The sequence below is a fragment of the Spermophilus citellus genome (assembly GCF_964194105.1).
Source record: "Spermophilus citellus genome assembly, chromosome: 3".
Taxonomy (NCBI): Eukaryota; Metazoa; Chordata; class Mammalia; order Rodentia; family Sciuridae; genus Spermophilus; species Spermophilus citellus.
In genome coordinates, this window is record NC_138184.1 from 39,028,445 (window position 1) to 39,043,954 (window position 15,510).

At 36.5% G+C, this 15,510-nt stretch overlaps 1 protein-coding gene across 1 annotated transcript; it reads left to right on the forward strand.

Moving 5' to 3' along the window:
* Positions 1-12,617: 12,617 nt before the first annotated feature.
* On the forward strand, positions 12,618-13,609 carry LOC308644816 (protein N-lysine methyltransferase METTL21A). Its single transcript, XM_081286511.1, has one exon. It carries the CDS (start codon positions 12,737-12,739, stop codon positions 13,391-13,393), a length of 657 nt encoding a protein of 218 aa, XP_081142637.1. The 5' UTR covers positions 12,618-12,736; the 3' UTR covers positions 13,394-13,609.
* Positions 13,610-15,510: the final 1,901 nt, after the last annotated feature.

The following is a 15,510-nucleotide window of genomic DNA, read 5'->3' on the forward strand; positions in this document are numbered from 1 at the left end:
TTATTCTAGATTTTGGCTGCATGTTGAAAAGACAGTATTTTGGATATATTGGGTTAAAATATTATTAAAATTAATCCACCCTGTTTTTTTCCCTTTTTAAAATAACTTGCATTATATTGTTCTAAACAATGAATAAAGTCTACTATGGCCCTAATATATATCAGCGTTTAGCTTAGATCACAACTGAGAAGTATTGACTTTCACTGGTCTTGGCAAGACAGTGTATTTGTCATACATCAGTCATAATTAAAATGCCAATAAATGGTCATAGACTCTGAATACTTATTCTTTTTTTTTTCTTAAGCTCACCCATTCATCTTCCAACACATACCCTTAAAAAGAATCACCCAAAATAGACTTGGTTGTACATGTTCTGGTATCTGAAATAGTCTCCTTGCTTTTGGTGGATTATACTCGAGAAACAGGAGGCATATAGTTTGTTTTGACAGCTAGGAATGAAAGAGACATTATAGTTTGGATTTAACATTCCATCTGCTGCATTTTGCAAGTAAAAGAGCTGATGCTTAGTGAAGAGGGACCTGATGAAATGGAGTGGTGGTGGTTCTGTTTTATCCTATGACTTCCTTTTTATTTTTTATTTTTTAACTTCTGAGCTAAATAGAAGACATAACAACATCACTGCATCAGCAACCTTGCCAAGAGTAACAGATGAACACACTTCTATTGAGTATCACTCCATCTTAGCCAGTCAGATTGCTCACTGCTCTGCTTCAACTACTAGGAGAAGGTATCTCCTTTAAAACTATAGATACCATTTCTGTGTCAAAAGGACCTGCTATCGATGGATTACTAGAACAAATCAAAATCAGAAGCTTTCTTCTTTGGATTAAATTGAATACATTTGTGATTTCCAGGTCTCTATGGAGTTTATAGATGGATAGGACCTAAAGTAGGCACTCAATGAATGTATTTCACTTGCTAAAATTTAAGAAAACTAATAAATTCTAAATTCAGGCATTTAGTAACAGTTTCCTGAATTAATTGCCTGGATATAAATAAATTATTTTTGTAGCATGATTATATTGAAACACCTTAAGTGAACAAATGATTGTGGCAGAGACTATTAGTTGCCTAACAAAATTTGTTCTCCTTTGGAAGGGATACCTAGGAAGTGGCTGGTAACCTAGGGAATAAAATTTCCAAACCTCCTTGGTGTTATGTATAGCCATATGGTTAATTTTTCTTGAGTGGAATGCATAAGGAAGTTACCAAGACAAGACTTAAGTTGATGAATATTCTTTCTATACATACTCTTTCTTGGGCTGGAAAGACAATGACTAGATTGACCTTGGAAATTATAAATGTAGAGCTTCTATGAGCCTAGATCAATGAACGACCACATGCAGGAGAAATACCTGTTGTTCTTCAAGAAAGGAATAAACTTCTATGTATTTGTGCTGTTGTATTTTGGTATTGATTTGTCATGGATATTTGGCCTACTCTAATATAGATCCCATTAGTTGTTATATTATTGGTAATCAGCTAATTGAAAAATAAGGAAGTGCCACAAATTGTAAGTACACGTGTTGAGCTGATTTTCTTTTCTCTCAGGACACATGTTTATCTGCAGTACTCATAATCTTATTTCTCTTTCATTTAATTTCAGCTGACTACAGACATTATTCATAGAGGTTGAGGACTTTGCCCTGGAAAGGGGTCAATTACCCAGGCCCCTCATTTCACAGAGAAAGAAATAACCTCTAACTTGCTTACCTGATGTGACATGGCCAGGGAGTTTCACCAATTGGACCAGAATTCACATGTCCTGCTTCTTATTACACTATCATTCCAATATATTTAAGAATTATAGATAATTTTCATCTGAGGTGCCAACTCTAGTTAGTAGTGTTTGTCTAGACTGTTGTTCTTAAGAGTATGAAGCTACTTTCTGGCCCATGGGGAAGAACAGGAGAATAGAGATGATTATGTATTCATTTACCAATTCTATATTACCCAATGAAATCTCATGCCAAGATATGTTGGTGATGTATCTTGGCAGTAATTTTAGTCAACTTTGCATTCCTGTGACCAAAATATCTGACATGAATAACATAAAGGAAGAAAAGTTTATTTTGGCTCATGGTTTCAGAGGTCTCAGTCCATAGGTAGCCAACTCCTTAGCTCTGGGTCCAAGGTGAGGTAGAACATCATGGTGGAAGGGTATGGCAAAGGAAAACAGCTCAGAAGAGGGCAAACAGGAAGCAGAGAGGTGGCGGGGGGGTGGTAACATCATGTTGTGAAGAAAGATTCTATTCCAGATTCAAACCTCTGTTACTCTAGAAGAATATCTCATTGATATCATCCAGTAGTAAATATAGTTCACTGTTCTCATTAATCTCTCTATTCTTGCTCTTATTTTTCTGCTTACTTACCTGCTTACTTCTCTACTTATCACAACTTTCACAGAGTAACATTTCATCAAATTCACAAAAACATCCAGGCGTTAATATCATAACCAATGATTATACAAATGCATATCAATATGGAGCATTTATTTTTCCACATTTGATCTCCATAATTACTCTGGGAAGATGGCATAGCAAAGAGGATTTTCCTTAGCTGGCTTAGATCTATTTGTACCAACATGGCATGAATGTTAGGGCTCCATCTGCAGGTAATAAAACTGAGGTCTGGGAAGAGTGATAACCTGATTTCCAAACCTGATGTACCTTTTCTGTGAATCACACTTCTTCCATAATACCTTTACAGTTGTAGTTTTCTCTGAAAAATTATTATGGAGCCTACTGTTGTATCTTGACAGTGATTTGGAGTATACACATTTTGAGTTTTATCTGTGGATTTTTGTTGTCGTTGTTGACCTGTGTTAAAGGAATCATCAGCATCTCCTCTTCTGTTTTTTGGCCAGTGGACTCACACACTTTGCCACGCCTATCAGAGATTAGTCCTGATCTCCGACTCTGCTTGTTCATTCTTGGCTCAAGTTCATCCCTTGTGTTGAGTCACGGTGGTTCTCTGCCACAGCATTTCATTCTAGCTTGGGTGTGACCCTAGGATAGGAAACAAGTCAGTGCCCCATTAGTGAGTCCAAGATGCTCCAAAGAAGAGTGTGGGATGACTTAACATTTGTACTGAGTCAGAGATAATGGTTGTCAAAATATACTCCACTTGCCTCCCACTTTTCTTTCTGGATTGTGCTTTTATCAGGCAGCATTTAACAGATGAGCTGTTAGATTGTGTGGTGAGTTTTGTACAACTGGTGTCTTTTGCTATTGGAAAACCTTCAGATTGCTTTACAAGACAAACTCATGAGTAGACTATCTGTCATGGCAAATGGTTTGGAAAATTACTTTGAGGATTCTATCATCTTCCATTCTAAAGGGAGTAGCTGGCTTGTTGGATATCTTTGATGGTGTTCTTTTGGATTAGAGATAGAAGTATGCGTTCAATGTGAGGGTGGTTAGATATATATTTTTTTAACCTGGTTAAAGAAATATTACTAAGTGGACCCACCAGATTGCTCATGTTTGTCCAACTTAGGCCCTGTTCTGCTCCATCTTTTAATTAACAGTTTGGATAAAAGATACCTATAATTTGCTTAGCAAACTTTGGATGTCACAAAAAATTAGAACAGATAATGTATGATAAGCTGTTTGTGAAAACTATATTAATAGTCTATAATAATCACCTGAAACTAACAAGTTATAATTTCTGAATTCAGGTTTTTAAAATTAAATCTTTTGTGAATGTTCATAAAGAGGAAGACTGAGGTTAGCAGCACTTCATGTGCAAAAATTTCAGTTGATCACAGGCTGGATAAGAGCCAGAAATATGGATGCAGCTGTTGGGAAGGCTGAAATGAGTGTAGGAAAAGTGATGTTGGATTCATGGAGATGATGGCTTCATTGTAATGTGCATTGGTCAGAATTTGTCAGGAATATTGTGTGTGATTTTTATGCTATATTTTAAGTATATATCATTAGATGAAGAAAATTGGATACTGAAGAAGTTAGAACTATTCAAAGAACAGGGGATGTTTTAACCTAAATCAGCATAGTGATGAGAAGACAGGTAACTGTGGTGACCAGATGTTTGGTTTAACCTGAGTCATTCCCCAGTCATGTCCCCTGCCAAGTGTCTCATCTGGCTTAGCATCTTTCCCATATGTCTTTATTTATTTTTTTTAAAGAAATTTATTTTTAAAAAAGTTTTTGTGGTGGATTCCAACATGGCGGCGGGTGCAGAGAGATCAAGTCTCTGACCTCTTCAGCTGTGCGGGCATAGGGAGTCATAAACAATCTAAATTCTGTTTGCTCAGGATCACTAGGCAATGCTGAGCTGACATGGATCTGGGGCGATCAGTCTGGGCCTCTCAGAACACACACTGAGCCCGGATCGGCTGAATTCAAGCTCCCGTTTGCCTGCTTCCCGCAGACAAACAGCTGTGACTCAGCACTAATCCATCCGGCTGAAACAACTGGTCGGCCCTTCTGTTCCTACGGAGGTAAATGCCAACCGAGCCTTCATAGGTAGTGGCCACAGGTTTGAAATGGGGCTTGGGAGAGACAGTAAGGACCCACCCGTTGCATTGGTCACCCGGCAAAGGGAAACGAACTGTCGCCATTTGCAAGAGATACCACCATGGCAGAGAACTGACGTCATCAGACTGCGGCAGAGGAGATAACTTCATTGAAACCTGTGGCTACAGGTGTGTAATTCCCTAGGCTTCCCTCTCCACACATCGGGGAAACCTTAAGGGCCCCTCCCAGCTCTCCCGTGAGCGCGATAGCCAGACCGAGGGAATCAGACATGGTGCGGGACCCGTGGCGCGGAACTCCCGGCTACCGCTCTCACCAGTGCTGACAACTGAGGTCTCTTGCACCAGCTACCGGGGGCGTGGCTACCTGATCGCAAGTAAAATTCGCTGAGGATTCTCAGCCCCACGCTCTACAAACTTAGGGTCTGAGGGAATGGCAAACTGGAAGAGTGTGCCCAGTTGTTCATGAAAACAGGGCTCCTGGGAGCAGCAGACCTGGCGTGTAGCCAGTATTGTGGTGAGCGGCACCCGTGAGAGGGGCCTGGCTAGAGGAAAAGTGGGGAAGTGACTAGACACAAGAGGAGGCCCTAGGCACTCAGGATTGGAGACTCGCCCAGTCTGGGAGGAGGAGCTGCTGCACAGTGATTGGTTCCCACGTATTGAAAGGAGAAACTTGGCCTGGTGGGCACAGCGCCACCTACTGGAAGAGAAGTTAATCAAACTCTAAGACTGCATTCATTAGTTTTTTTTTTTCTCTTTTTTTTGATTTGGGTTTTTTCTTTCATTTTCATTTTTCTTTCTTGTTGTTTTTAAAATTTTTGTTTTACAATTTTTTAAAAAAATTTTTTTCTTCTAATTTTAATGTTAATTTTTTATTATTATTATTTTTCTTTTTTTATTTTCTATTTTTTTCTTCTTTTGTCTTTTCATTTCTTTTCAATTTTCTTATTCCCCCTTCCTTGAATTCTACCTGCTTACTCTCATTCTCTTTAGTGACTTCTTCCCTTCCCTTCTAATACCTTTCCTCCCAAGCATCAAATAAATTTATAGGAGTAAACAGTAACTCAGCAGTCAAACAGAACAAGAAGTAACATGAGCAACTTGAAAAAGCAAGGAAGAAAAGGAGTACAAACAATGCAGGACAGCCTAACTATTCAGGAGGACCTAGAGTCATCAGAAAAATGGTCATATAAAGAACTCAAGGAACACCTTAGACAGATGGAATGGAACCTTAAAGAGGATACGAGACAGCAAATTCAAGCAGCGAAAGAACACATTGAGAATGAATTACATAAACAGATAAAAGAAGAAGTTAAGCACCTTTATCAGGAGATAGAGATTATAAAAAATAATCAAACAATAATTCTAGAAATGAAGGAAACGATAAACCAAAATAAAAACTCAATTGAGAGTATCACTAACAGAGTGGAGCAAGTAGAAGCCAGAACGTCAGATAATGAAGACAAAATATATCATCTTTGAATCAGAGGTGGCGAGGGACCCGCAGTGCGGAACTACCGCTCCCACCAGTGCTGACAGCTGAGGTCTCTTACACCATGGAATATTACGCAGCACTAAAAAAATGACAAAATCATGTAATTTGCAGGGAAATGGATGGCACTAGAGCAGATTATGCTTAGTGAAGCTAGCCAATCCCTAAAAAACAAATAACAAATGTCTTTTTTGATATAATGAGAGCAACTATGAACAGAGCAGGGAGGAAGAGCAGGAAGAAAAGATTAAATTTAAACAGAGACATGAGATGGGAGGGAAAGAGAGAGAAAAGGGAAATTGCATGGAAATGAAGGGAGACCCTCATTGCTATACAAAATTACATATAAGAGGTGAGGGGAATGGGAAAATAAACAAGGAGAGAAATGAATTACAGTAGATGGGGTAGAGAGAGAAGATGTGAGGGAAGGGGAGGGGGGATAGTAGGGGATAGGAAAGGTAGCAGAATACAACAATTACTAATAGGGCATTATGTAAAATTGTGGATGTGTAACCGACGTGATTCTGCAATCTGCATTTGGGGTAAAATTGGGAGTTCATAACCCACTTCAATCTAATGTATGAAATATGATATGTCAAGAGCTTTGTAATGTTGTGAACATCCAATAAAAAAAATAAAAAATAAAAAAGTTTTTGTATTATGATTTTAAGTAGATCCACCACTGTACCAAAACCTAATATTCAATTAATAATCCAAATGTAAAAATTATTTAAATTATTTTAGTGCCATATTTTACTTTCAAAAATTTTCCCCATTTTGGATAGTAAATTATATAGTTACCAATAACCATCTTTTTGGAAGTTTCCCTTGTTGAGAAATTTACTGTAAAGAACTACTTCCATATATGCCACAGGAGAGGGTTTGATCAATTGGAGAACATTACAGAGAGTACAGTTTTAGCTTGGTATTAACTTTATGAAATGGTTAATGAAGTTAACCTCTCACCTGTTTGAAAGTTTAAGGTAAGCTTGATGATTCCTTGCAATCCAGCGATTTAAAAACACTTTATTATGAAACCTTTCAAGTACATACAAAATTCAAGGAAATAGTATAGTGCCAGAAATGTTTTGAAGATGGAATTTTGGTACAGTCATCTGAATGACTGGTAGCCATCTAAAGAGGCATCTGTGTTTGTAGATGCAGGAATGCTGACCAGGCCAAGAATTTCGGCTTAATAGGTAATATTGCAGTCTACATGATGCTAAAGACAGGATTCCCATTGCTATGTTTTCCTGATAGAATCATAGGCCCAAGGCATTAGGAGTCTGGTTTTTCTTCTTTATGGCTTCTTTGATGCATAGATCCTCTTGCATAAAAGTGAGTTACCTTTTCATTTGGTTTTCTAGTTCTTCCCCAGAGGAGGATCTTGATGGACATATGAACCATTACTACCTCATCTAGTCCCAACCTAGATGACCAACCAACTCTTTTACTCACAGTGCCTAGCCAATGGCAAGTACTCAGTACACATTTCTTTACTAAATGAATGAACCACGGCAGGTTGCTACCATCTCTGGAACAAGGGAAGCCCCACAAGAGAATGGGGTTTTGAATTAGTAATTTGAAGTTTTTCTAGGAGGGTTGAAGAAGCTGGACTTCAAGAGAACCCTTGGAATTGGTGCCATTCTGGGATGCTAGTTTTTGGATTCTTTAGATACTAAATAAACAAACTCCAATTAGAAACCAGACACAATCTTCCCAGAACCTGTTCCCACAGCTTGTCTTATAAACTTAAAGAAGTCCCAGCTTCCTCTGTATTTAGATGACCTTGCATGAAAAGTTTACTCAGGGTAGATATGGCAACATTCCTAGAAGAAATGATATATCCTAATAATTAGAACCAGGCTATAAGAAATCATCTTAATCCATAGTTGTGAGGGGATCTCTTGGGGAGAAAGAATTGCATGGTGATCCCTAGACTACCAGAAAAACCTTGCTAGATTATTATTTTTTTTTCAAGAAACACAGAGTATCTCTAAAACTTGAGCCAATCTTTATCTTTAACATTTGTTTCACTACTGACGACCATTGCTAACACTCATGTCTTAACAATTCAGTAATAAAAACCCATAGATGACACTTGCTATCCTAATGGGGAGTGAACCCAGGACTAGGCAACTGTTTTATTTTTTATTTATTTTTTTAAGAGAGAGAGAGGGGGGGGGGAGGGAGGGAGGGAGGGAGGGAATTTTTTAATATTTATCTATTTTTCTTAGTTATGGGCGGACACAACATCTTCGTTTGTATGTGGTGCTGAGGATGGATCCGGGATGCACGCATGCCAGGTGAGCGCGCTACCGCTTAAGTCACATCTCCAGCCCTGGCAACTGTTTTATGACTGAGCTACACCTCAACCCTTGATCATATCTTTGATCAAGATGTGGCAGCTGTTAAGATCTATGGGTCTGATATTGAATCTTTCAACACAAGTCTCGTTATATTTCATTTGTTTAGGTTTTCTTTAATTTCTCTCATTATTATTTGTGATTTTCTGTGAATATTTCTGTTGTATCTTTTGTAAGATGCATCCCTGATTATTTACTATATTTTAAACCTGTATAAATGACATTAAAATGTTTTTATTAATATATTAATACATTTTTAATATATAACAGTGGGATTTATTTTGACATTCACAGATGCATATAAGATAATTTGCTCCATCTCAATCTCCACTACTTCTCCTCCCTCTCCTCCTTACCTGCTTCTTCTACTCCAACAGGTCTTCTTTTCATTTATTTATTACTTCTTAAATGGGTGCTTTATAGTTACACATATGAAAGTGGAATTCTAGATGGCAGATTTTAGAAATCAGTACTGTATTGTTCATTGGTAGCATATATAAATACAACTGAGTTTTGTTGATTGACCTTATACTTGCCAGTTTGCTAAATTTACTAATTTAGTAACTTTTTTTTTGGTAGAATCTACCAGATTTTCTATAAAGATACTTTGATTATGTGTGGAAAATCAGTTTTACATTTCTCTTTTGCACCTGGATGCATTTTATTTAATTTTCTTGCCTTATTGCCCTGAAAAGAACTTTCATACAATGCTGAACCAAAATCGTGATGGGGAAAATCCTTCTTTTGTTCCTTACATTAGTGGAAAATAATTCAGTTTTTTAATGATTATATGTGATATTAGGTAAGCTTTTTTAAAATTTCAGATTGATAAATTCCTTTCTACTACATTTTTTTTTCAATATTCTTATCACGGATGGATAGTAGGTTTTGTAAAATAGTTTCGGTATCTATTGAGATAAATGAATTTTTTAAAAGTTTGGTAATATGATAATTCATATTGATTTTTCTAATGTTAGTCTAACTTTATATTCTTGGGATAAAATATTACATTTGGTCATAATGTATCATTCTTTTTGTATCTTCTTCAATTTAACTTGCTAAAATTTTGTTTAGAATTTCTATTTTCATGTTCATAAGGCATATTAGGTTATAAAGTTTTTTTTTTTTTAATAATGCCTTTGTTTTGTGTTCAGATAATACTGACCTCAAAGAATAAGTCAGGAAGTATTTTAGCCTTTTTAATTTACTGAAACAGTGTTTGTATAATTGGTATTATTTCTCTTCTAAATATTTGGTAGAGTTCCTCAGTGAAGTCATACAGGCCTGGAGTTTTATTTTGGGGAAGGTTTTAACATACAAACAATTTAGTTAAGCTGAAAAGCATTGTATCTATTATCTGTTTCTTCTTGAATGTAGTTTGGTAGCTTGTCTTTTGTGGAATTGTCCATTTCTTCTATTGATTAATTTATTTGCATAAAGTTTTCATGATATTATCTTCCTTTTATTTTCCATAGAATCTGTGGTGATATTAGTTATTTATTTTTTCTCTTTCTTTCTTTGTTTATTTATTTATTTTTTGCAGTGCTGGGGATTGAACCCAGGGCCTTTGCAAGTGAGGCAGGCACTCTACCAACTGAGTTATATCATCAGCCCTTCTCTCTCTTTTTCTTGGTCAATTTGTTTAGATGTTCACCAATTTAATTAACTTCAAATAATCAACTATTACTGTTGTTGATTTTATCTATAGTTTTTCCCTTTTCTATTTTATTAATTGTTGTTATGTCCTCTTTTCTATTATAGTGGATTTAATTTGTTTTTCTTTTAATAGTTTTTTTCCCCTTTCTTTTTGGTACTGGGTATTGAACCAAGGGGTGCTTAACCACTGAGCCACATCCTCAGCTCTTTATTTATCTATTTATTTATTTAGAGACAGGGTCTCACCAAGCTAGGGCCTCACTATGTTGCTGAGGCTGACTGAACTTTCAATTCTTCTGCCTCAACCTCCCAAGTCACTGGGATTACAGGCGTGTGCCACCGTGCCTGGCCTTCTGCTATTTTCTTAAGGTAGAGATTCATTTGTTGGTCTGAGACCATTTTTCTTTTCTAATATAGGCAACAGGTGATATAATGTACTACCATAGAAGCAGCTGTCTAATTTTGATATGTCATGTTTTCATTTTAATTCAGTTCAAAATTCTGACTTTCATTTTGATTATTTCTTTGATCCACATCAGTTTGGACAGGTTGGCTCACAATGTTGATTACGTTCCACGTTCTTACTGATTTCTGTATACTAGTTTTATCAATTATTGGATATAATTGGGGATCATAGCTGTTCTCCATGCAACTGTATGAAGTTCTTGTATTATGTATTTTAGGCTTTGTTATTAGGTATATAGACAACCTTTTCCCTTTAACAGGGGTATCTAGACCAATTAAATATCATGTGGTTATTTTTATGATTTGGTTTAAATCCATTGTCATACTATTTATTTTCTATTTGCCTTTTTTGTTTTTTATTCCTTCTTTCCACCTTTTCTTCTTTGTTTTAAATCCATTGTCATACTATTTATTTTCTATTTGCCTTTTTTGTTTTTTATTCCTTCTTTCCACCTTTTCTTCTTTGTTTTAAATCCATTGTCATACTATTTATTTTCTATTTGCCTTTTTTGTTTTTTATTCCTTCTTTCCACCTTTTCTTCTTTGTTTTGAATTAATTGAATATGTTATTATGATTTTATTTCATCTTAAAAAAAGAAATACATTTTTATTAGTGCATTGTGATCAGACATAATAGTGGAATACCTTGTTACATATTTGTACATGCACACAATATAACAATTTTGGTCAATTTTCTTTTTTATGTAAATTTTAAAATTTATATATGACAGCAGAATGCATTATAATTCTTATTACATTTATAGAGCACAATTTTTTCATATCTCTGGTTGTATACACAGTATATTCACACCAATTTGTGTCTTCATACATGTACTTTGCATAGTAATGATCATCACATTCCACCATCATTTGGTCAATTTTCTGCCCTAAGACCTTCCCCTTTCTTCCCCTTCTCCTTTCCTCATCCTCTTCCTCAGTTTATTTATTTATTTTTTTTGAGGCCTTGTTAGTTGTAACTTTTGTTTTATTATTTTAGTTTTAGAATTTATAGTATACATTGGTAGGTCTTTACATTTTTACTTTTAAGTGATATTAAATAATTTCACATTTCATATAAGATTCTCAAATTTTCATCTTCTGGTATTTGTGCTATTTTTGTTATGCATTTTACTTTTATATTTTGTAAACCACACTACATTTTGACTATTTTCTTTAACAAATTCTAAAATCTTTTAAAGATATTTAAATAACAAGAAAGCATTATAAATATTGGCTCATGTAGTTGCCATTTCTGATGCTCTTCTTTGTGCTGATCCATATCTCCACTTGGAATCATTTTTGTTCTACCTAAAGGATATGCTTTAACTGTTTTTACTATTTTTTAAAATTTATTTTTTGGTGGTGCAAATCTGGCAATGAATTATTTTTTATGAGTTTTTATGTGATTTCTGAGGGATATTTTTTATTTTATTTTATTCTTTTTATTGGTAGTTCACAACATTACAAAGCTCTTGACATATCATATTTCATACATTAGATTGAAGTGGGTTATGAACCCCCAATTTTACCCCAAATGCAGATTGCAGAATCACGTCGGTTACACATCCACAATTTTACATAATGCCCTATTAGTAATTGTTGTATTCTGCTACCTTTCCTATCCCCTACTATCCCTCCTCCCCTCCCCTCCCATCTTCTCTCTCTACCCCATCTACTGTAATTCATTTCTCTCCTTGTTTATTTTCCCATTCCCCTCACAACCTCTTATATGTAATTTTGTATAGCAATGAGGGTCTCCCTTCATTTCCATGCAATTTCCCTTTTCTCTCCCTTTCCCTCCCATCTCATGTCTCTGTTTAATGTTAATCTTTTCTTCCTGCTCTTCCTCCCTGCTCTGTTCATAGTTACTCTCATTATATCAAAGAAGACATTTGGTATTTGTTTTTTAGGGATTGGCTAGCTTCACTAAGCATAATCTGCTCTAGTGCCATCCATTTCCCTGCAAATTCTATGATTTTGTCATTTTTTATTGCTGCATAGTACTCCATTGTGTATAGATGCCACATTTTTTTTTATCCATTCATCTATTGAAGGGCATCTGGGTTGGTTCCACAGTCTAGCTATTGTGAATTGTGCTGCTATAAACATCGATGTGGCCTCTCGACTCTGGGGCTTTTTAAGGCCAGTCCTTTCCGCAGCCAACCCCGGCGGGGAAAACGTAGCGCGCATGCGGCGCCGGGCACCCTCCAGATAGTCTCAGCAGAAGCGTGGTTAGACAAAATGGCCCTGGTGCCCTATGAGGAGACCAGGGGAATGGGGCTCCAGAAATTCCACCAGCCTCTTGCCACTTTCTCCTTTGCAAACCACACGATCCAAATCCGGCAGGACTGGAGGCAGCTTGGAGTCGCAGCAGTTGTTTGGGATGCGGCTGTTGTCCTTTCCACGTTTCTGGAGATGGGCGCTGTGGAGCTCAGGGACTGCTCTGCCGTGGAGCTGGGTGCTGGCACAGGGCTGGTGGGCATAGTAGCTGCCCTGCTGGGTGCTCACGTGACTATCACGGATCGAAAAGTAGCACTAGAATTTCTTAAATCCAATGTTCAAGCCAACTTACCTCCCCATATCCAACCCAAAGCTGTTGTTAAGGAGCTGACTTGGGGACACAATTTGGGGAATTTTTCACCTGGAGAATTTGACCTGATACTTGGAGCTGACATCATATATTTAGAAGAGACATTCACAGATCTTCTTCAAACACTGGAACATCTCTCTAGCAACCACTCAGTGATACTTTTAGCTTGCCGAATTCGCTATGAACGAGATAACAACTTCTTAGCGATGCTGGAGAAGCGATTTACTGTGAGTAAGGCTCACTATGATCCTGAAAAAGATGTACATATTTACAAAGCACAGAAAAGAAACCCACGGGATGACTTATAGTTGGCTACGCTTATAAGAATATTGTCATTGAGTGTGTCAGTTAAGGTCTTAGACTGGGAATCTAACCATACTTAAATGAAATGGTTGTTGTACACATCTCTCTAACCAAAGGTTGTCAAGGGACAAAGCACATAAGCAGTGCTTTGTTCTATTGCTGTGAGTTTAGTCCTATCTTACTCTGAAATTCCATCAACATTAAAGGAAAGTGTGAGATTGTCATTTATGCTGTTTCTGTCTCCTGCATTGCTCCCTCTTGGTGAAGGGCTGGTATAAAGGTGACTTTAAACCAGCTGAGTTGTTTTTGGCAAGGTTAAATCATGTAGCTTATTTTAAATACATTCGGAGATCATAATGTTTATTCCAGTTTTGTAATTTTTTGAGGTTTAACATACATTCCCTGGACTATTGTTGCTGTTGAAATCTTGTCCATTTAGATTCTAAGCACTTTTTTGTCTGTTTGAAATTAAGTTGTGAGTTTTCTGCGTGGTCTCATATCTTGCTTTTTAGTTTAGTTTCAGGCTTAGGAGTGTAAACAAAGGAATAAATAAAAATAAAATCTTATTTTTTGGAAGTACCTAAAGTCTTGAAAGATTTGGAGAAGTTGTCTTCTCCGAATTGAAAGCTGTGGCTCCCCTTCAGCTTTGCCATTTCTCATGCTTTTGTTTATTTATTTCCTAAGCTTTCCCTTTTCCTTGTGCTCTTATAATGCATAGGATGAAAGGTTAAAAGAAAAAAAGTTTTAAATCTCATCCCTCCACAAGAAGGTAGCTTCTGTCTTGTACCTGCAATTGCTCATTCAATGTCAGTATTCCCTGAAAGGTGACAGCTTCTGGAGGGTCAGAAATATTTCTGCTTCTTTCATTGTTGCTTCCTCAGTATCTAGTATGTCACAACCAAATTAAGAGTATTGATCTTTGGATTATGTGTTTGCTACATTTGTTTTATGATTATCTTTGATAGACTTTATGGATGAAGTCACCATACATGAACTTTTGGCTTAAACAAATTTAGACCACAAGACTATTATAATCTCAATATGGTATTTGGCACCAGAGGTAAATTCATTTTACAAAATATTATCAATCAGACCTCCTTCTTTTTAACCTTTTGATGAATATTTGGATATGAAAATACCCAAGAATATATTAGTATCTACATATATTTAAAATAAAGATTTTGCTTTAATAAAAGTGAAAAAAAAAAAAAAAAAAAAAAAAAAAAAAAAAAAAAAAAACATCGATGTGGCAGTATCCCTGTAGCATGCTCTTTTAAGGTCTTCAGGGAATAGTCCGAGAAGGGCAATAGCAGGGTCAAATGGTGGTTCCATTCCCATCTTTCCCAGGAATCTCCAAACTGCTTTCCAAATTGGCCGCACCAATTTGCAGTCCCACCAGCAATGTACAAGTGTACCATTTTCTCCACATCCTCGCCAGCACTTGTTGTTGTTTGACTTCATAGTGGCTGCCAATCTTACTGGAGTGAGATGGTATCTTAGGGTGGTTTTGATTTGTATTTCTCTGACTGCTAGAGATGGTGAGCATTTTTTCATGTACTTGTTGATTGATTGTATATCCTCCTCTGAGAAGTGTCTGTTCAGGTCCTTGACCCATTTGTTGATTGGGTTATTTGTTATCTTATTGTCTAATTTTTTGAGTTCTTTGTATACTCTGGATATTAGGGCTCTATCTGAAGTGTGAGGAGTAAAAATTTGTTCCCAGGATGTAGGCTCCCTATTTACCTCTCTTATTGTTTCTCTTGCTGAGAAAAAACTTTTCAGTTTAAGTAAGTCCCATTTGTTGATTCTTGTTATTAACTCTTGTGCTATGGGTGTCCTATTAAGGAATTTGGAGCCCGACCCCACAATATGTAGATCAGAGCCAACTTTTTCTTCTATCAGACGCAGAGTCTCTGATTTGATATCAAGCTCCTTGATCCATTTTGAGTTAACTTTTGTGCATGGCGAGAGAAAGGGATTCAGTTTCATTTTGTTGCATATGGATTTCCAGTTTTCCCAACACCATTTGTTGAAGATACTATCCTTCCTCCATTGCATGCTTTTAGCCCCTTTATCAAATATAAGATAGTTGTAACTTTGTGGATTAGTCTCTGTGTCCTCT